At 27.8% G+C, this 24,212-nt stretch overlaps 1 protein-coding gene across 18 annotated transcripts in view; it reads left to right on the top strand.

Moving 5' to 3' along the window:
• The window catches only part of chb (CLIP-associating protein), an 84,853-nt gene that overhangs the window by 39,001 nt on the left and 21,640 nt on the right, over positions 1 to 24,212 (top strand). For 16 of the 18 annotated variants that reach the window (XM_074139248.1, XM_074139246.1, XM_074139244.1 and 13 more), the window contains 3 exons: positions 19,110 to 19,183; positions 23,327 to 23,361; positions 23,449 to 23,533. In XM_074139248.1, the coding sequence (XP_073995349.1) occupies positions 19,110 to 19,183; positions 23,327 to 23,361; positions 23,449 to 23,533 (194 nt within the window). Of the gene's footprint in view, positions 1 to 19,109; positions 19,184 to 20,565; positions 20,805 to 23,326; positions 23,362 to 23,448; positions 23,534 to 24,212 lie in introns of those variants that run through there. The other 2 variants (XM_074139249.1, XM_074139250.1) reach the window with 2 other exon arrangements.

Raw genomic sequence — 24,212 nt, 5'->3', positions numbered from 1 at the left:
TATAAAGACAAGTATTCCCTATAATTTTATAAAATTTCATAAAAATCTGTCGAGTAGGAAACCAGATATTTAGAGTTAAATATTGTTTTCGTTTGAAACAGTGAAATCTTTAACTTGAAATATCTCGAAAACTACACGACAGATTTGTCTTATATTTTACGTGTGTATGAAGAGAAGGATTGTCTATAATTGTATAAAATTTCGTAAAAATCTGTCGAGTAGGAAACGAGATATTTAAAGTTAAATTTTGGGTTTTCTATGAAACAGTGAAATCTTTAACTTGAAATACCTCGAAAACTACTTGATAGATTTTGTTTATATTTTATACGTATATGAAGACCACTATTGTCTATAATTGTATAAAATTTCGTAAAAATCTGTCGAGCAGGAAACGAGATATTTAGAGTTAAATTTTGGTTTCGTTTGAAACAGTGAAATCTTTAACTTGAAATATCTCGTAAACTACACGATAAATTTGTGTTATATTTTACGTGTGTATGAAGAGAAGGATTGTCTATAATTGTATAAAATTTAGTAAAAATCTGTCGAGTAGGAAACGAGATATTTAGACTTTAATTTTGGTTTCGTTTGAAACAGTGAAATCATTAACTTCAAATATCTCGAAAACTACTCGATAGATTTGTCTTATATTTTACCTGTATATGAAGATAAGGATTGTCTATAATTGTATAAAATTTCGTAAAAATCTGTCGAGTAGGGAACGAGATATTTAAAGTTAAATTTTGATTTCGTATGAAACAGTGAAATCTTTAACTTGAAATATCTCGAAAATTACTCGATAGATGTTTTTTATACTTTATACGTTTATGAAGATAAGTATTGTCTATAATTGTATAAAATTTCGTAAAAATCTGTCGAGTAGGAAACGAGATATTTAGACTTTAATTTTGGGTTTTCTATGAAACAGTGAAATCTTTAACTTGAAATACCTCGAAAACTACTTGATAGATTTTGTTTATATTTTATACGTATATGAAGACCACTATTGTCTATAATTGTATAACATTTCGTAAAAATCTGTCGAGTAGGAAACGAGATATTTAGACTTTAATTTTGGCTTCGTTTGAAACAGTGAAATCATTAACTTGAAATATCTAAAAAAACTACTCGATAGTATTTGATTATATTTTACCTGTATATGAAGAGAAGGATTGTCTATAATTGTATAAAATTTCGTAAAAATCTGTCGAGTAGGGAACGAGATATTTAAAGTTAAATTTTGATTTCGTATGAAACAGTGAAATCTTTAACTTGAAATATCTCGAAAATTACTCGATAGATGTTTTTTATACTTTATACGTTTATGAAGATAAGTATTGTCTATAATTGTATAAAATTTCGTAAAAATCTGTCGAGTAAGAAACGAGATATTTAGAGTTAAATTTTGGTTTCGTTTGAAACCGTGAAATCTTTAACTTCAAATATCTCGAAAACTACTCGATAGATTTTGTTTATATTTTAAACATATATGAAGACAAGTATTGTATATAATTGTATAAAATTTCGTAAGAATCATTCGAGTAGGAATCGAGATATTTAGAGTTAAGTTTTGGGTTTCATATGAAACAGTGAAATCTTTAACTTGAATTACGTCGAAAACTACTTGGTAGATTTTGTTTATATATTGAACGTATATAAAGACAAGTATTGTCTATAATTGTATAAAATTTCGTAAAAATCTGTCGAGTAAGAAACGAAATATTTAGAGTAAAATATTGTTTTCGTTTGAAACAGTGAAATCTTTAACTTCAAATATCTCGAAAACTACTCGATAGATTTTGTTTATATTTTAAACGTATATGAAGACAAGTATTGTATATAATTGTATAAAATTTCGTAAGAATCATTCGAGTAGGAAACGAGATATTTAGAGTTAAGTTTTGGGTTTCATATGAAACAGTGAAATCTTTAACTTGAATTACGTCGAAAACTACTTGATAGATTTTGTTTATATATTAAACGTATATAAAGACAACTATTGTCTATAATTGTATAAAATTTCGTAAAAATCTGTCGAGTAAGAAACGAAATATTTACAGTAAAATATTGTTTTCGTTTGAAACAGTGAAATCTTTAACTTGAAATATCTCGAAAACTACACGATAGATTTGTCTTATATTTTACGTGTGTATGAAGAGAAGGATTCTCTATAATTGTATAAAATTTCGTAAAAATCTGTCAAGTAGGAAACGAGATATTTAGAGTTAAATATTGTTTTCTTTTGAAACAGTGAAATCTTTAACTTCAAATATCTCGAAAACTACTCGATAGATTTTGTTTATATTTTAAACGTATATGAAGACAAGTATTGTATATAATTGTATAAAATTTCGTAAGAATCATTCGAGTAGGAAACGAGATATTTAGAGTTAAGTTTTGGGTTTCATATGAAACAGTGAAATCTTTATCTTGAATTACGTCGAAAACTACTTGGTAGATTTTGTTTATATTTTAAACCTATATGAAGACAAGTATTGTCTATAATTGTATAAAATTTCGTAAAAATCTGTCGAGTAAGAAACGAGATATTTAGAGTTAAATATTGTTTTCGTTTGAAACAGTGAAATCTTTAACTTGAAATATCTCGAAAACTACACGACAGATTTGTCTTATATTTTACGTGTGTATGAAGAGAAGGATTGTCTATAATTGTATAAAATTTCGTAAAAATCTGTCGAGTAGGAAACGAGATATTTAAAGTCAAATTTTGATTTCATATGAAACAGTGAAACCTTTAACTTGAAATATCTCGAAAACTACTCGATAGATTTTTTTTTTACGTTTATGAAGACAAGTATTGTCTATAATTGTATAAAATTTCGTAAAAATCAGTCGAGCAGGAAACGAGATATTTAGAGTTAAATTTTGGTTTCGTTTGAAACAGTGAAATCTTTAACTTGAAATATCTCGTAAACTATACGATAAATTTGTCTTATATTTTACGTGTGTATGAAGAGAAGGATTGTCTATAATTGCATAAAATTTCGTAAAAATCTGTTGAGTAGGAAACGAGATATTTAGACTTTAATTTTGGTTTCGTTTGAAACAGTGATATCATTAACTTCAAATATCTCGAAAACTACTTGATAGATTTTGTTTATATTTTATACGTATATGAAGACCACTATTGTCTATAATTGTATAACATTTCGTAAAAATCTGTCGAGTAGGAAACGAGATATTTAGACTTTAATTTTGGCTTCGTTTGAAACAGTGAAATCATTAACTTGAAATATCTAAAAAAACTACTCGATAGTATTTGATTATATTTTACCTGTATATGAAGAGAAGGATTGTCTATAATTGTATAAAATTTCGTAAAAATCTGTCGAGTAGGGAACGAGATATTTAAAGTTAAATTTTGATTTCGTATGAAACAGTGAAATCTTTAACTTGAAATATCTCGAAAATTACTCGATAGATGTTTTTTATACTTTATACGTTTATGAAGATAAGTATTGTCTATAATTGTATAAAATTTCGTAAAAATCTGTCGAGTAAGAAACGAGATATTTAGAGTTAAATTTTGGTTTCGTTTGAAACCGTGAAATCTTTAACTTCAAATATCTCGAAAACTACTCGATAGATTTTGTTTATATTTTAAACATATATGAAGACAAGTATTGTATATAATTGTATAAAATTTCGTAAGAATCATTCGAGTAGGAATCGAGATATTTAGAGTTAAGTTTTGGGTTTCATATGAAACAGTGAAATCTTTAACTTGAATTACGTCGAAAACTACTTGGTAGATTTTGTTTATATATTGAACGTATATAAAGACAAGTATTGTCTATAATTGTATAAAATTTCGTAAAAATCTGTCGAGTAAGAAACGAAATATTTAGAGTAAAATATTGTTTTCGTTTGAAACAGTGAAATCTTTAACTTCAAATATCTCGAAAACTACTCGATAGATTTTGTTTATATTTTAAACGTATATGAAGACAAGTATTGTATATAATTGTATAAAATTTCGTAAGAATCATTCGAGTAGGAAACGAGATATTTAGAGTTAAGTTTTGGGTTTCATATGAAACAGTGAAATCTTTAACTTGAATTACGTCGAAAACTACTTGATAGATTTTGTTTATATATTAAACGTATATAAAGACAACTATTGTCTATAATTGTATAAAATTTCGTAAAAATCTGTCGAGTAAGAAACGAAATATTTACAGTAAAATATTGTTTTCGTTTGAAACAGTGAAATCTTTAACTTGAAATATCTCGAAAACTACACGATAGATTTGTCTTATATTTTACGTGTGTATGAAGAGAAGGATTCTCTATAATTGTATAAAATTTCGTAAAAATCTGTCAAGTAGGAAACGAGATATTTAGAGTTAAATATTGTTTTCTTTTGAAACAGTGAAATCTTTAACTTCAAATATCTCGAAAACTACTCGATAGATTTTGTTTATATTTTAAACGTATATGAAGACCACTATTGTCTATAATTGTATAACATTTCGTAAAAATCTGTCGAGTAGGAAACGAGATATTTAGACTTTAATTTTGGCTTCGTTTGAAACAGTGAAATCATTAACTTGAAATATCTAAAAAAACTACTCGATAGTATTTGATTATATTTTACCTGTATATGAAGAGAAGGATTGTCTATAATTGTATAAAATTTCGTAAAAATCTGTCGAGTAGGGAACGAGATATTTAAAGTTAAATATTGTTTTCGTTTGAAACAGTGAAATCTTTAACTTGAAATATCTCGAAAACTACACGACAGATTTGTCTTATATTTTACGTGTGTATGAAGAGAAGGATTGTCTATAATTGTATAAAATTTCGTAAAAATCTGTCGAGTAGGAAACGAGATATTTAAAGTCAAATTTTGATTTCATATGAAACAGTGAAACCTTTAACTTGAAATATCTCGAAAACTACTCGATAGATTTTTTTTTTACGTTTATGAAGACAAGTATTGTCTATAATTGTATAAAATTTCGTAAAAATCAGTCGAGCAGGAAACGAGATATTTAGAGTTAAATTTTGGTTTCGTTTGAAACAGTGAAATCTTTAACTTGAAATATCTCGTAAACTATACGATAAATTTGTCTTATATTTTACGTGTGTATGAAGAGAAGGATTGTCTATAATTGCATAAAATTTCGTAAAAATCTGTTGAGTAGGAAACGAGATATTTAGACTTTAATTTTGGTTTCGTTTGAAACAGTGATATCATTAACTTCAAATATCTCGAAAACTACTCGATAGATTTGTCTTATATTTTACTTGTATATGAAGAGAAGGATTGTCTATAATTGTATAAAATTTCGTAAAAATCTGTCGAGTAGGGAACGAGATATTTAAAGTTAAATTTTGATTTCGTATGAAACAGTGAAATCTTTAACTTGAAATTTCTCGAAAACTACTCGATAGATTTTTTTTATACTTTATACGTTTATGAAGATAAGTATTGTCTATAATTGTATAAAATTTCGTAAAAATCTGTTGAGTAGGAAACGAGATATTTAGACTTTAATTTTGGTTTCGTTTGAAACAGTGAAATCATTAACTTGAAATATCTAAAAAAACTACTCGATAGTATTTGATTATATTTTATACGTATATGAAGGCAAGTATTATCTATAATTGTATAAAATTTCGTAAAAATCTGTCGAGTAGGAAACGAGATATTTAGACTTTAATTTTGGTTTCGTTTGAAACAGTGAAATCATTAACTTCAAATATCACGAAAACTACTCGATAGATTTGTCTTATATTTTACCTGTATATGAAGAGAAGGATTGTCTATAATTGTATCAAATTTCGTAAAAATCTGTCGAGTAGGAAACGAGATATTTAAAGTTAAATTTTGATTTCGTATGAAACAGTGAAATCTTTAACTTGAAATATCTCGAAAACTACTCGATAGATGTTTTTATACTTTATACGTTTATGAAGATAAGTATTGTCTATAATTGTATAAAATTTCGTAAAAATGTGTCGAGTAGGAAACGAGATATTTAGAGTTAAATATTGTTTTCTTTTGAAACAGTGAAATCTTTAACTTGAATTACGTCGAAAACTACTTGATAGATTTTGTTTATATATTAAACGTATATAAAGACAAGTATTGTCTATAATTGTATAAAATTTCGTAAAAATCTGTCCAATAGGAAACGAGATATTTAAAGTTAAATTTTGATTACGTATGAAACAGTGAAATCTTTAACTTGAAATACCTCGAAAACTACTTGATAGATTTTGTTTATATTTTATACGTATATGAAGACAACTATTGTCTATAATTGTATAAAATTTCGTAAAAATCTGTCGAGTAAGAAACGAGATATTTAGAGTTAAATTTTGGTTTCGTTTGAAACCGTGAAATCTTTAACTTCAAATATCTCGAAAACTACTCGATAAATTTTGTTTATATTTTTAACGTATATGAAGACAAGTATTGTCTATAATTGCATTAAATTTCGTAAAAATCTGTCAACTTGGAAACGAGATATTTAGAGTTAAATATTGTTTTCTTTTGAAACAGTGAAATCTTTAACTTCAAATATCTCGAAAACTACTCGATAGATTTTGTTTATATTTTAAACGTATATGAAGACAAGTATTGTATATAATTGTATAAAATTTCGTAAGAATCATTCGAGTAGGAAACGAGATATTTAGAGTTAAGTTTTGGGTTTCATATGAAACAGTGAAATCTTTAACTTGAAATATCTCGTAAACTACTCGATAGATTTTGTTTATATTTTAAACGTATATGAAGACAAGTATTGTATATAATTGTATAAAATTTCGTAAGAATCATTCGAGTAGGAAACGAGATATTTAGAGTTAAGTTTTGGGTTTCATATGAAACAGTGAAATCCTTAACTTGAAATATCTCGAAAACTACTCGATAGATGTTTTTTATACTTTATACTTTTATGAAGATAAGTATTGTCTATAATTCTATAAAATTTCGTAAAAATCTGTCGAGTAAGAAACGAGATATTTAGAGTTAAATATTGTTTTCGTTTGAAACAGTGAAATCATTAACTTGAAATATCTAAAAAAACTACTCGATAGTATTTGATTATATTTTATACGTATATGAAGGCATGTATTATCTATAATTGTATAAAATTTCGTAAAAATCTGTCGAGTAGGAAACGAGATATTTAGACTTTAATTTTGGTTTCGTTTGAAACAGTGAAATCATTAACTTCAAATATCACGAAAACTACTCGATAGATTTGTCTTATATTTTGCCCGTATATGAAGAGAAGGATTGTCTATAATTGTATCAAATTTCGTAAAAATCTGTCGAGTAGGAAACGAGATATTTAAAGTTAAATTTTGATTTCGTATGAAACAGTGAAATCTTTAACTTGAAATATCTCGAAAACTACTTGATAGATGTTTTTTATACTTTATACGTTTATGAAGATAAGTATTGTCTATAATTGTATAAAATTTCGTAAAAATGTGTCGAGTAGGAAACGAGATATTTAGACTTTAATTTTGGGTTTTCTATGAAACAGTGAAATCTTTAACTTGAAATACCTCGAAAACTACTTGATAGATTTTGTTTATATTTTATACGTATATGAAGACCACTATTGTCTATAATTGTATAAAATTTCGTAAAAATCTGTCGAGTAGGAAACGAGATATTTAGACTTTAATTTTGGTTTCGTTTGAAACAGTGAAATCATTAACTTGAAATATCTAAAAAAACTACTCGATAGTATTTGATTATATTTTATACGTTTATGAAGATAAGTATTGTCTATAATTGTATAAAATTTCGTAAAAATGTGTCGAGTAGGAAACGAGATATTTAGACTTTAATTTTGGGTTTTCTATGAAACAGTGAAATCTTTAACTTGAAATACCTCGAAAACTACTTGATAGATTTTGTTTATATTTTATACGTATATGAAGACAACTATTGTCTATAATTGTATAAAATTTCGTAAAAATCTGTCGAGTAAGAAACGAGATATTTAGAGTTAAATATTGTTTTCGTTTTAAACAGTGAAATCTTTAACTTGAAATATCTCGAAAACTACACGACAGATTTGTCTTATATTTTGCGTGTGTATGATGAGAAGGATTGTCTATAATTGTATAAAATTTCGTAAAAATCTGTCGAGTAGGAAACGAGATATTTAAAGTTAAATTTTGATTTCTTATGAAACCGTGAAATCTTTAACTTGAAATATCTCGAAAACTACTCGCTAGTATTTGATTATATTTTATACGTATATGAAGGCAAGTGTTATCTATAAGTGTATAAAATTTCGTAAAAATCTGTCGAGTAGGAAACGAGATATTTAAAGTTAAATTTTGATTTCGTATGAAACAGTGAAATCTTTAACTTGAAATATCTCGAAAACTACTCGATAGATTTGGTTTATATTATATACGTTTATAAAGACAAGTATTCCCTATAATTTTATAAAATTTCATAAAAATCTGTCGAGTAGGAAACCAGATATTTAGAGTTAAATATTGTTTTCGTTTGAAACAGTGAAATCTTTAACTTGAAATATCTCGAAAACTACACGACAGATTTGTCTTATATTTTACGTGTGTATGAAGAGAAGGATTGTCTATAATTGTATAAAATTTCGTAAAAATCTGTCGAGTAGGAAACGAGATATTTAAAGTTAAATTTTGGGTTTTCTATGAATCAGTGAAATCTTTAACTTGAAATACCTTGAAAACTACTTGATAGATTTTGTTTATATTTTATACGTATATGAAGACCACTATTGTCTATAATTGTATAAAATTTCGTAAAAATCTGTCGAGCAGGAAACGAGATATTTAGAGTTAAATTTTGGTTTCGTTTGAAACAGTGAAATCTTTAACTTGAAATATCTCGTAAACTACACGATAAATTTGTGTTATATTTTACGTGTGTATGAAGAGAAGAATTGTCTATAATTGTATAAAATTTCGTAAAAATCTGTCGAGTAGGAAACGAGATATTTAGACTTTAATTTTGGTTTCGTTTGAAACATTGAAATCATTAACTTCAAATATCTCGAAAACTACTCGATAGATTTGTCTTATATTTTACCTGTATATGAAGAGAAGGATTGTCTATAATTGTATAAAATTTCGTAAAAATCATTCGAGTAGGGAACGAGATATTTAAAGTTAAATTTTGATTTCGTATGAAACAGTGAAATCTTTAACTTGAAATATCTCGAAAATTACTCGATAGATGTTTTTTATACTTTATACGTTTATGAAGATAAGTATTGTCTATAATTGTATAAAATTTCGTAAAAATCTGTCGAGTAGGAAACGAGATATTTAGACTTTAATTTTTGGTTTTCTATGAAACAGTGAAATCTTTAACTTGAAATACCTCGAAAACTACTTGATAGATTTTGTTTATATTTTATATGTATATGAAGACCACTATTGTCTATAGTTGTATAAAATTTCGTAAAAATCAGTCGAGTAGGAAACGAGATATTTAGACTTTAATTTTGGCTTCGTTTGAAACAGTGAAATCATTAACTTGAAATATCTAAAAAAACTACTCGATAGTATTTGATTATATTTTATACGTTTATGAAGATAAGTATTGTCTATAATTGTATAAAATTTCGTAAAAATCTGTCGAGTAGGAAACGAGATATTTAGACTTTAATTTTGGGTTTTCTATGAAACAGTGAAATCTTTAACTTGAAATACCTCGAAAACTACTTGATAGATTTTGTTTATATTTTATACGTATATGAAGACAACTATTGTCTATAATTGTATAAAATTTCGTAAAAATCTGTCGAGTAAGAAACGAGATATTTAGAGTTAAATTTTGGTTTCGTTTGAAACCGTGAAATCTTTAACTTCAAATATCTCGAAAACTACTCGATAGATTTTGTTTATATTTTAAACGTATATGAAGACAAGTATTGTATATAATTGTATAAAATTTCGTAAGAATCATTCGAGTAGGAAACGAGATATTTAGAGTTAAGTTTTGGGTTTCATATGAAACAGTGAAATCTTTAACTTGAATTACGTCGAAAACTACTTGGTAGATTTTGTTTATATTTTAAACGTATATGAAGACAAGTATTGTCTATAATTGTATAAAATTTCGTAAAAATCTGTCGAGTAAGAAACGAGATATTTAGAGTTAAATATTGTTTTCGTTTGAAACAGTGAAATCTTTAACTTGAAATATCTCGAAAACTACTCGATAGTATTTGATTATATTTTATACGTATATGGAGGCAAGTGTTATCTATAAGTGTATAAAATTTCGTAAAAATCTGTCGAGTAGGAAACGAGATATTTAGAGTAAAATTTTGGATTTTCTATGCAACAGTGAAATCTTTAACTTGAAATACCTCGAAAACTACTTGATAGACTTTGTTTATATTTTATACGTATATGAAGACAACTATTGTCTATAATTGTATAAAATTTCGTAAAAATCAGTCGAGTAGGAAACGAGATATTTAGAGTTAAATTTTGGTTTCGTATGCAACAGTGAAATCTTTAACTTGAAATACCTCGAAAACTACTTGATAGATTTTGTTTATATTTTATACGTATATGAAGACCACTATTGTCTATAATTGTATAAAATTTCGTAAAAATCTGTCGAGTAGGAAACGTGATATTTAGAGTTAAATTTTGGTTTCGTTTGAAACAGTGAAAACTTTAACTTGAAATATCTAAAAAAACTACTCGATAGTATTTGATTATATTTTATACGTATATGAAGGCAAGTATTATCTATAAGTGTATAAAATTTGGTAAAAATCAGTCGAGCAGGATACGAGATATTTAGAGTTAAATTTTGGTTTCGTTTGAAACAGTGAAATCTTTAACTTGAAATATCTCGAAAACTACACGATAAATTTGTCTTATATTTTACGTGTGTATGAAGAGAAGGATTGTCTATAATTGTATAAAATTTCGTAAAAATCTGTCGAGTAGGAAACGAGATATTTAGACTTTAATTTTGGTTTCGTTTGAAACAGTGAAATCATTAACTTGAAATATCTAAAAAAACTACTCGATAGTATTTGATTATATTTTATACGTATATGAAGGCAAGTATTATCTATAAGTGTATAAAATTTGGTAAAAATCAGTCGAGCAGGATACGAGATATTTAGAGTTAAATTTTGGTTTCGTTTGAAACAGTGAAATTATTAACTTCAAATATCTCGAAAACTACTCGATAGATTTGTCTTATATTTTACCTGTATATGAAGAGAAGGATTGTCTATAATTGTATAAAATTTCGTAAAAATCTGTCGAGTAGGGAACGAGATATTTAGAGTTAAATTTTGGTTTCGTTTGAAACAGTGAAATCTTTAACTTGAAATATCTCGAAAACTACACGATTGATTTGTCTTATATTTTACGTGTGTATGAAGAGAAGGATTGTCTATAATTGTATAAAATTCCGTAAAAATGTGTCGAGTAGGAAACGAGATATTTAGACTTTAATTTTGGGTTTTCTATGAAACAGTGAAATCTTTAACTTGAAATACCTCGAAAACTACTTGATAGATTTTGTTTATATTTTATACGTATATGAAGACAACTATTGTCTATAATTGTATAAAATTTCGTAAAAATCTGTCGAGTAGGAAACGAGATATTTAAAGTTAAATTTTGATTTCGTATGAAACAGTGAAATGTTTAACTTGAAATATCTCGAAAACTACTCAATAGATTTTTTTTATACTTTATACGTTTATGAAGACAAGTATTTTCTATAATTGTATAAAATTTCGTAAAAATGTGTCGAGTAGGAAACGAGATATTTAGACTTTAATTTTGGGTTTTCTATGAAACAGTGAAATCTTTAACTTGAAATACCTCGAATACTACTTGATAGATTTTGTTTATATTTTATACGTATATGAAGACAACTATTGTCTATAATTGTATAAAATTTCGTAAAAATCTGTCGAGTAGGAAACGAGATATTTAGAGTTAAATTTTGGTTTCGTATGCAACAGTGAAATCTTTAACTTGAAATATCTAAAAAAACTACTCGATAGTATTTGATTATATTTTATACGTATATGTAGGCAAGTGTTATCTATAAGTGTATAAAATTTCGTAAAAATCTGTCGAGTAGGAAACGAGATATTTAGAGTTAAATTTTGGGTTTTCTATGCAACAGTGAAATCTTTAACTTGAAATACCTCGAAAACTACTTGATAGATTTTGTTTATATTTTATACGTATATGAAGAAAACTATTGTCTATAATTGTATAAAATTTCGTAAAAATCAGTCGAGTAGGAAACGAGATATTTAGAGTTAAATTTTGGTTTCGTATGCAACAGTGAAATCTTTAACTTGAAATATCTAAAAAAACTACTCGATAGTATTTGATTATATTTTATACGTATATGAAGGCAAGTGTTATCTATAAGTGTATAAAATTTCGTAAAAATCTGTCGAGTAGGAAACGAGATATTTAGAGTTAAATTTTGGGTTTTCTATGGAACAGTGAAATCTTTAACTTGAAATACCTCGAAAACTACTAGATAGATTTTGTTTATATTTTATACGTATATGAAGACAACTATTGTCTATAATTGTATAAAATTTCGTAAAAATCTGTCGAGTAGGAAACGAGATATTTAAAGTTAAATTTAGATTTCGTATGAAACAGTGAAATCATTAACTTGAAATATCTCGAAAACTACTTGATAAATGTTTTTTATACTTTATACGTTTATGAAGATAAGTATTGTCTATAATTGTATAAAATTTCGTAAAAATGTGTCGAGTAGGAAACGAGATATTTAGACTTTAATTTTGGGTTTTCTATGAAACAGTGAAATCTTTAACTTGAAATACCTCGAAAACTACTAGATAGATTTTGTTTATATTTTATACGTATATGAAGACAACTATTGTCTATAATTGTATAAAATTTCGTAAAAATCTGTCGAGTAGGGAACGAGATATTTAGACTTTAATTTTGGTTTCGTTTGGAACAGTGAAATCATTAACTTCAAATATCTCGAAAACTACTCGATAGATTTGTCTTATATTTTACCTGTATATGAAGAGAAGGATTGTCTATAATTGTATAAAATTCCGTAAAAATCTGTTGAGTAGGAAACGAGATATTTAAAGTTAAATTTTGATTTCGTATGAAACAGTGAAATCTTTAACTTGAAATATCTCGAAAACTACTCGATAAATGTTTTTTATACTTTATACGTTTATGAAGATAAGTATTGTCTATAATTGTATAAAATTTCGTAAAAATCTGTCGAGTAGGGAACGAGATATTTAGAGTTAAATTTTGGTTTCGTTTGAAACAGTGAAATCTTTAACTTGAAATATCTCGAAAACTACACGATAGATTTGTCTTATATTTTACCTGTATATGAAGAGAAGGATTGTCTATAATTGTATAAAATTCCGTAAAAATGTGTCGAGTAGGAAACGAGATATTTAAAGTTAAATTTTGATTTCGTATGAAACAGTGAAATCTTTAACTTGAAATATCTCGAAAACTACTCGATAAATGTTTTTTATACTTTATACGTTTATGAAGATAAGTATTGTCTATAATTGTATAAAATTTCGTAAAAATCTGTCGAGTAGGGAACGAGATATTTAAAGTTAAATTTTGATTTCGTATGAAACAGTGAAATCATTAACTTCAAATATCTCGAAAACTACTCGATAGATTTGTCTTATATTTTACCTGTATATGAAGAGAAGGATTGTCTATAATTGTATAAAATTCCGTAAAAATCTGTTGAGTAGGAAACGAGATATTTAAAGTTAAATTTTGATTTCGTATGAAACAGTGAAATCTTTAACTTGAAATATCTCGAAAACTACTCGATAAATGTTTTTTATACTTTATACGTTTATGAAGATAAGTATTGTCTATAATTGTATAAAATTTCGTAAAAATCTGTCGAGTAGGGAACGAGATATTTAGAGTTAAATTTTGTTTTCGTTTGAAACAGTGAAATCTTTAACTTGAAATATCTCGAAAACTACACGATAGATTTGTCTTATATTTTACGTGTGTATGAAGAGAAGGATTGTCTATAATTGTATAAAATTCCGTAAAAATGTGTCGAGTAGGAAACGAGATATTTAGACTTTAATTTTGGGTTTTCTATGAAACAGTGAAATCTTTAACTTGAAATACCTCGAAAACTACTTGATAGATTTTGTTTATATTTTATACGTATATGAAGACAACTATTGTCTATAATTGTATAAAATTTCGTAAAAATCTGTCGAGTAGGAAACGAGATATTTAGACTTTAATTTTGGTTTCGTTTGAAACAGTGAAATCTTTAACTTCAAATATCTCGAAAACTACTCGATAGATTTGTCTTATATTTTACCTGTATATGAAGAGAAGGATTGTCTATAATTTTATAAAATTCCGTAAAAATCTGTTGAGTAGGAAACGAGATATTTAAAGTTAAATTTTGATTTCGTATGAAACAGTGAAATCTTTAACTTGAAATATCTCGAAAACTACTCGATAAATGTTTTTTATACTTTATACGTATATGAAGACAACTATTGTCTATAATTGTATAAAATTTCGTAAAAATCTGTCGAGTAGGAAACGAGATATTTAAAGTTAAATGTTGATTTCGTATGAAACAGTGAAATCTTTAACTTGAAATATCTCGAAAACTACTCAATAGATTTTTTTTATACTTTATACGTTTATGAAGACAAGTATTGTCTATAATTGTATAAAATTTCGTAAAAATCAGTCGAGTAGGAAACGAGATATTTAGAGTTAAATTTTGGTTTCGTATGCAACAGTGAAATCTTTAACTTGAAATATCTAAAAAAACTACTCGATAGTATTTGATTATATTTTATACGTATATGGAGGCAAGTGTTATCTATTAGTGTATAAAATTTCGTAAAAATCTGTCGAGTAGGAAACGAGATATTTAGAGTTAAATTTTGGGTTTTCTATGAAACAGTGAAATCTTTAACTTGAAATACCTCGAAAACTACTAGATAGATTTTGTTTATATTTTATACGTATATGAAGACAACTATTGTCTATAATTGTATAAAATTTCGTAAAAATCTGTCGAGTAGGGAACGAGATATTTAGACTTTAATTTTGGTTTCGTTTGGAACAGTGAAATCATTAACTTCAAATATCTCGAAAACTACTCGATAGATTTGTCTTATATTTTACCTGTATATGAAGAGAAGGATTGTCTATAATTGTATAAAATTCCGTAAAAATCTGTTGAGTAGGAAACGAGATATTTAAAGTTAAATTTTGATTTCGTATGAAACAGTGAAATCTTTAACTTGAAATATCTCGAAAACTACTCGATAAATGTTTTTTATACTTTATACGTTTATGAAGATAAGTATTGTCTATAATTGTATAAAATTTCGTAAAAATCTGTCGAGTAGGGAACGAGATATTTAGAGTTAAATTTTGGTTTCGTTTGAAACAGTGAAATCTTTAACTTGAAATATCTCGAAAACTACACGATAGATTTGTCTTATATTTTACCTGTATATGAAGAGAAGGATTGTCTATAATTGTATAAAATTCCGTAAAAATGTGTCGAGTAGGAAACGAGATATTTAAAGTTAAATTTTGATTTCGTATGAAACAGTGAAATCTTTAACTTGAAATATCTCGAAAACTACTCGATAAATGTTTTTTATACTTTATACGTTTATGAAGATAAGTATTGTCTATAATTGTATAAAATTTCGTAAAAATCTGTCGAGTAGGGAACGAGATATTTAAAGTTAAATTTTGATTTCGTATGAAACAGTGAAATCATTAACTTCAAATATCTCGAAAACTACTCGATAGATTTGTCTTATATTTTACCTGTATATGAAGAGAAGGATTGTCTATAATTGTATAAAATTCCGTAAAAATCTGTTGAGTAGGAAACGAGATATTTAAAGTTAAATTTTGATTTCGTATGAAACAGTGAAATCTTTAACTTGAAATATCTCGAAAACTACTCGATAAATGTTTTTTATACTTTATACGTTTATGAAGATAAGTATTGTCTATAATTGTATAAAATTTCGTAAAAATCTGTCGAGTAGGGAACGAGATATTTAGAGTTAAATTTTGTTTTCGTTTGAAACAGTGAAATCTTTAACTTGAAATATCTCGAAAACTACACGATAGATTTGTCTTATATTTTACGTGTGTATGAAGAGAAGGATTGTCTATAATTGTATAAAATTCCGTAAAAATGTGTCGAGTAGGAAACGAGATATTTAGACTTTAATTTTGGGTTTTCTATGAAACAGTGAAATCTTTAACTTGAAATACCTCGAAAACTACTTGATAGATTTTGTTTATATTTTATACGTATATGAAGACAACTATTGTCTATAATTGTATAAAATTTCGTAAAAATCTGTCGAGTAGGAAACGAGATATTTAGACTTTAATTTTGGTTTCGTTTGAAACAGTGAAATCTTTAACTTCAAATATCTCGAAAACTACTCGATAGATTTGTCTTATATTTTACCTGTATATGAAGAGAAGGATTGTCTATAATTTTATAAAATTCCGTAAAAATCTGTTGAGTAGGAAACGAGATATTTAAAGTTAAATTTTGATTTCGTATGAAACAGTGAAATCTTTAACTTGAAATATCTCGAAAACTACTCGATAAATGTTTTTTATACTTTATACGTATATGAAGACAACTATTGTCTATAATTGTATAAAATTTCGTAAAAATCTGTCGAGTAGGAAACGAGATATTTAAAGTTAAATGTTGATTTCGTATGAAACAGTGAAATCTTTAACTTGAAATATCTCGAAAACTACTCAATAGATTTTTTTTATACTTTATACGTTTATGAAGACAAGTATTGTCTATAATTGTATAAAATTTCGTAAAAATCAGTCGAGTAGGAAACGAGATATTTAGAGTTAAATTTTGGTTTCGTATGCAACAGTGAAATCTTTAACTTGAAATATCTAAAAAAACTACTCGATAGTATTTGATTATATTTTATACGTATATGGAGGCAAGTGTTATCTATTAGTGTATAAAATTTCGTAAAAATCTGTCGAGTAGGAAACGAGATATTTAGAGTTAAATTTTGGGTTTTCTATGCAACAGTGAAATCTTTAACTTGAAATACCTCGAAAACTACTTGATAGATTTTGTTTATATTTTATACGTATATGAAGACAACTATTGTCTATAATTGTATAAAATTTCGTAAAAATCAGTCGAGTAGGAAACGAGATATTTAGAGTTAAATTTTGGTTTCGTATGCAACAGTGAAATCTTTAACTTGAAATATCTAAAAAAACTACTCGATAGTATTTGATTATATTTTATACGTATAAGAAGGCAAGTGTTATTTATAAGTGTATAAAATTTCGTAAAAATCTGTCGAGTAGGAAACGTGATATTTAGAGTTAAATTTGTGTTTCGTTTGAAACAGTGAAATCTTTAACTTGAAATATCTCGAAAACTACACGATAGATTTGTCTTATATTTTACGTGTGTATGAAGAGAAGGATTGTCTATAATTGTATAAAATTTCGTAAAAATCTGTCGAGTAGGAAACGAGATATTTAAAGTTAAATTTTGATTTCGTATGAAACAGTGAAATCTTTAACTTGAAATATCTCGAAAACTACTTGATAAATGTTTTTTATACTTTATACGTTTATGAAGATAAGTATTGTCTATAATTGTATAAAATTTCGTAAAAATGTGTCGAGTAGGAAACGAGATATTTAGACTTTAATTTTGGGTTTTCTATGAAACAGTGAAATCTTTAACTTGAAATACCTCGAAAACTACTTGATAGATTTTGTTTATATTTTATACGTATATGAAGACAACTATTGTCTATAATTGTATAAAATTTCGTAAAAATCTGTCGAGTAGGAAACGAGATATTTAGACTTTAATTTTGGTTTCGTTTGAAACAGTGAAATCTTTAACTTCAAATATCTCGAAAACTACTCGATAGATTTGTCTTATATTTTACCTGTATATGAAGAGAAGGATTGTCTATAATTGTATAAAATTTCGTAAAAATCTGTGGAGTAGAAAACGAGATATTTAGAGTTAAATTTTGGTTTCGTTTGAAAAAGTGAAATCTTTAACTTCAAATATCTCGAAAACTACTCGATAAATTTTGTTTATATTTTAAACGTATATGAAGACAAGTATTGTCTAGAATTGTATAAAATTTCGTAAAAATCAGTCGAGTAGGAAACGAGATATTTAGAGTTAAATTTTGGGTTTTCTATGAAACAGTGAAATCTTTAACTTGAAATACCTCGAAAACTACTTGATAGATTTTGTTTATATTTTTTACGTATATGAAGTCAACTATTGTCTATAATTGTATAAAATTTGGTAAAAATCTGTCGAGTAGGAAACGAGATATTTAGACTTTAATTTTGGTTTCGTTTGAAACAGTGAAATCATTAACTTGAAATATCTCGAAAACTACTCGATAGATTTTGTTTAAACGTATATGAAGACAAGCATTGTCTATAATTGTATAAAATTTCGTAAAAATCAGTCGAGTAGGAAACGAGATATTTAGACTTTAATTTTGGTTTCGTTTGAAACAGTGAAATCATTAACTTGAAATATCTCGAAAACTACTCGATAGATTTTGTTTAAACGTATATGAAGACAAGCATTGTCTATAATTGTATAAAATTTCGTAAAAATCAGTCGAGTAGGAAACGAGATATTTAGAGTTAAATTTTGGTTTCGTCTGAAACAGTGAAATCTATAACTTGATATATCTCAAAAAGTACTGGATAGATTTTTTTTATATTTTATACTTATATGGAGACAAGTATTGCCATTAATTGTATAAAATTTCGTAAAAATCAGTCGAGTAGGAAACGAGATATTTAGAGTTAAATTTTGGGTTTTCTATGAAACAGTGAAATCCTTATATTTGTCCATTAAGGTGGTTCCACTAAGATGAGGAACAAGTTTTATATATTTTTTTATTTATTCCGGAATTAATTTTTTTTTTGAATATATTTATTTTTGTATTTTATGTGGAAATGCTCGGGTCTACTTCTTGTTACAATTCTATTATAAGAATAACATTTTGTTAAAACAGAATTCCAATACTAATGGCGAAGTTCGATGAGATAAAGGAGGCTGGCGATTTCTATCCTACCGCACAAAATACGAGTAAGTATTCCCTTCTTTTTTTACTTTCAATTATTGTAGTTGAAGGAAGCAATGGTGTGAAATTTTCGAAGTAGGCGACATATTCGTACAGTATTAATGTTTTGAATTATTTCTTAGGATACTTTCCAGGAAGAAACGTGGTTAACCTTGTATGAGTTTACAGAATATAGAGACCAAAGGTTCATCCCTTCGTAGCAGCATGCCTTCTTCCGTTTTGTCCTTTGTTGGATTTTCATCCATGTTCAGTACTACTTCCTCCTTAGTTCATAAGCGTTATATGTAATACAATTACATCACCTTTTTGTTGTGCATCAGGTGCACAAAATTCACTTGATTTGAACTCGGAAATGGTTCAATATTATTCAGCTTTGTGGTGATCCCAACTGGCATTACTGTTTTACTTCCTTCCTTTCTCAAGGTTCTAACACATCAACTCGGAACTCGGATTATTTGACCCCCATTCGAATTCTTGCCAACATCACCTTCACAGGGAAGCCCAGCCCAACCTATCACCTTGAACTGCCGTAAAATGATTTCTCTAGAAAATGGGCTGTAGTAAAAGAAAAAAAAACGTAATAAATCTACGTGTACTGAACGCATCACTGAGCAAGCGTGGAGTAAAGTCTAGCAGCTGTTTTTGAGGAAGTGACCATTCCACTAGGCACTTCGGAAAGAAATTATCGAGAAATTATCTTAGAAATGTCCAGTTCTAGCATCATATTTGGCCCTACTGTACAGTGCACTAGAGATAGAACAGAACATTTTACAAAAAATCGCAGTTTAGAGGGAATCTATCCAACCCTTCCCCTTTCACCACCCCCTGAAGTAACAATCACATTTTCTGGTACAAGTTTCAAATAAAAGTTTTAGATTTATGTTTATGATCTTTGTACGATGTTGAAAAGAAATTGTAGGAGTTGGAATCAAGAAAATACTGGAAAAATTGTTTTTCACATAAGGTGGAAAGATTATCGAAAATCTGCACGATTGCTTTACTTTCTAAACTCAAGGGATAAGAGAATATATATTTCTTTTGTCTATTGGATTACCTTGAACACATTACGTTGGCAGCAATGCGTTATGTATACGTAATTAAACATTTTCACCTAATTAACCATTCACCAGCTGTACCATTAGGGAAGTAACTTCTACTATTTAAAGAAGGCTCCTCTCTCTATCTCTGTCTCTCTCCCTGTATCCCTCCTTCTATTGGCCAGGAGCGAGATCTTCCCGCCATTATCTCACAAAACACAATCGCTAAAACACACACACACAAACACACTGAGGTATCTACAGAAACGCTCATATCACTAGGTTTACCACCAAAACAAAAAAAAAATAAGCAGTCGATTGTTGTAAAGCTGTGCACTGTGTTGTCTGAGTAGCAACTATCTCCAAGTGGTGTGAAAGTGTTTGAATTGTTTCTGTGGATTCCTTTTTTTTATCCACAAAAAACTAGGAATTTTAAAAAAGATATTTTCTAAACGTTTCATTTTGTAAAAAACGTTTTAGTGAATTACTTGAAATTAATATTTCATGAGTTATGAATATGATTGGGGAGAGGAATTCAATTGGATACAGCAGTGGGACCTGTTGCTCAGGTCGCTTGAACCAAAAGAGTGTAAGATCGCAGTTTCCCTATTTTACTCATTTTACTCACAGACAGTTGAATCTTCTTTCTCTGGCTGTTCTTCTGAGAAAGTGTTTGCTCCCTTGTAGATTCTCTGTTGCGAATTTTCTGAGCAAATGCTCGTTTTGGAGTTTCAAGAGTACGAAGAAGTGCGATTTTTAAACATTAAACTCACCAGATATCTCATTGTAAATAGAAAAAAAAAAAAGGAAGAAGAAAAATCGCAGAAATCACAAAATTGGACACGCGTCTGTTTTAGGAACCTAAACCTAAAACCTAGGACCCTAATTCACACGCAATAATAAGGTTTTGGTGAAAAGAATGAATCGGAGGTAGCGCCTTCACTGAATAGAGTTCTCAGTTTTTGAAAACTGATGTCTGTAGTTTTCTTTTAACTGGTGAATTTATTGCCTTCAAGATTTTCTCTAGTTTTCATTTGAAATATTTTCCTAGAAAAATTCGATTATGATCGGGAGGAAGTTTGCGTTTTCATTTCAATGCAGTTCAAGGACGTAACATCCGTTAATTGTTAGTACGGATTAAATATGTAACCAAATTGTAAATTTGAAAAAAATCAACTGATCAAGATTACCACATTAATGAATCAGATCCTTTTAGTATTAACGGTATTTGGAAAATTATGGCTTTAAAAAGAACATGTACAAAATTAAAGTATTTGGTTTTTAGTAAAAATGTTAAGTATCAACAATGAATGTTATGTGCAGTAGGATAATGTCGCGTTTTTAAAATATTTCTGCTAATTATTATTTTTTAGTGAATTGTAGCTGGTCCCGTTGCACCGAGGCTCTATGTCAATCACTCACTGTGTTTTCGCCAGATTATCTCCTCTGATCCTCAGCACGCCAAAGATCTCATGACATATCCCAGCGATTGCATCGCCACCAATCAGGGAGACTGTATCCTCCTCTTCCACTCTGGTTATTCTATTCTATGGCGAAAACAGGCTGGTTCTAACCACCCTTCTATTTCTAGAGAGTAGAACTCGGCCCCATTATTCCGGTGCACCATTATCTCTTATTCTCTGCATTAAAAGCTCCATGTATGACCTCACGTCTCATATTAGCGTTAGAACCTTGAAAATAGTTGTACTAGATAGTCATGTGAGTGTTCACTCCAGATATTAATTTAAAATTAATCTTGATGTTTAAAATTCTCATTCCAATCCCCCATTCGTTGAGACTAATATTTTTAAGTTCCAAAATAATAATTTTCTTAGTAGAAACTACTACAATCTTAAGAGAACATTTTGAAAATAATAGAAAGTAGTAACAGGTTAGAATATGTGAACGAAAAAGAAAACATTTACGATCCTTATCGCTCGCTGTAGTTTCCGTTTTTAGTTTTGTTTACATTTATGTGTAATAAAATGTACACTACAATACAGCTTTTATGATTGATTTATGCAATATTTACTTTCCTTACGAATAACACATTATAAATTCATTTTTAAAAAACGTTTAATTTTTAGAAATAGTAAATATTCATACGTTATTATGTTAAATGATTCATTTAACATTGAAAAGTTTTATTGCAATTTTGCGTTAGTAATGCATAATTTTGTCAACATACAAATTCAGTACTAAAGTTGGTCGTGTAATTATGTAATAGTATTAGTCCTTGGTTAGTTTATTTTTTGTCATTATGAAAAGAAGATTATGCTATGTTAATGTTATTATGGTGTTTGGTTACATTTTAGGAAGGTTGTAGTTATTAAGGTTCTAACACACCAGGTTTATCTCTACTAGAGTATTCCAGTTCATTTTGAGCCCTTAACGTTAAAGGTGATTTTACTTTCTCGTGATTCTGAAGATGATAAAATTGCATTAGTATTTTAAGAAAAATAGTTCAAAAGTGATTTGATTTAATTCTGGTTGTAAAAGAGAGAGTAATTTTGAGGTAATAACACAGAATAATTTTGAACAAAAACAAAATCTTTTCCAGCTTTTCCGAAAATTTAATGTGATTGATCTGGTTATCTCTAATTCTACAATTTTGTGTTATTAATTAAATTTCTATCGTTTAATTAAAATGGAACCCAAGAGAGCTTTGCGCTTTAGATAAATTTAAGATGGATGCTGCATTCTATCAAACTGTTGTAATTAAGTTGAGCATTTTGAGTAATACATATAATGTTTCGTTAGAGAAATTAAACAAGAGGTAAGAAGAAGATAGTGATCATGTCGTACTTATCGATATCCAATTTCAATCGGAGATATTGTTTTGAGATCCCAAGATGGAAGTTGTTTTTAAAGTTATTTTAGAAATGACTAAACTGATTTTAAGTTCAGTCCTGACCGAAGGATCAGGATCCTTGATCCATGCAGTACTTTTTGCAAGAAGATGGAGGAAGTAGAATTTATCAATTGAAATCAGCAGGCGTGCTATATACGGTTGGTTTGATTGACCGTGTAATATACTCATAAAAAATATTCCAAAATAAAATAAAAGATGAACATATAAAGTATTCATCTAAATAAATACTTTGTTTGCAGATTTGTTGGACGAAGACGAGCCGGATAGGAGTGTGGTAAGTGTCAGCTAAGTTTATAACTCTCCTTGGAAATTGTATTGTATTAAAAAACAAATAATAATTATAATATTCTTTACATTCTAGCCATCATCAGCTAGTAAACGATCTCCGAGTGTAAGGCGAAATGCCAGTATTTCTTCGGCGACTAAGTCACTGCCCCAAACACCAGGTAGTAAACTTAATTTGATCGTAGCCAGTATTGTCTGTCATAATAGTCATAAAATTCTATTTAATTTTCAAAATTTAGTAAAAATTTCATTTAAGTTAAACAGATATTCTATCAGGCATGGTCATTTTTTCCGTATTCTTTTTCTCAGCTTTATTAGATTGTTTACAATTATAAATTGTAATTTAATTTTTATTTATTTTTACGATATAATAACATATGGCTCTGCTTTTTAAATCTTTTGTGTGATTTTTTGTATTTGTTTTAATATTTCCGCTGTTAATAATTTTGGAAATGGTCTTTTATACATTTGTACTGATATTCGCTCTCTTTCTAATTAAAGGCCCCGGTGCACACAACATGATCTGTCGCGGCGGGCACCATCTCTGATCGAGGCGGGAAGCCAATCTATTGTATTATCCAAAATTGTCTCTCTCTCTTCTCTCCTCACATCGTGGCCGATTGGTCAAAGCTAGTATGTTTTCATCATTCTTATTCGATAGGTCATACAGTTCCTCGAAAACTTCTCACGATATTCGAAAATATTAAAACCAGTCTACATCGATTAATATACTCTAAATCTTGTTCTCTTCATATTGATACCATGCACCCAACATCGTCCTTATTTTAAGTGATAGAGTTCTTCATCGTCGGAACAGCACTCTTCTTTGGACAGAAACTT

This window comes from Rhodnius prolixus, unplaced genomic scaffold (genome assembly GCF_049639745.1).
Source record: "Rhodnius prolixus isolate KJV_2025 unplaced genomic scaffold, Rpr scaffold_23, whole genome shotgun sequence".
NCBI classification, from domain to species: Eukaryota; Metazoa; Arthropoda; class Insecta; order Hemiptera; family Reduviidae; genus Rhodnius; species Rhodnius prolixus.
Note: the sequence above shows the minus strand (reverse complement) of the source record. Positions and strands in the feature narration are given on the sequence as shown.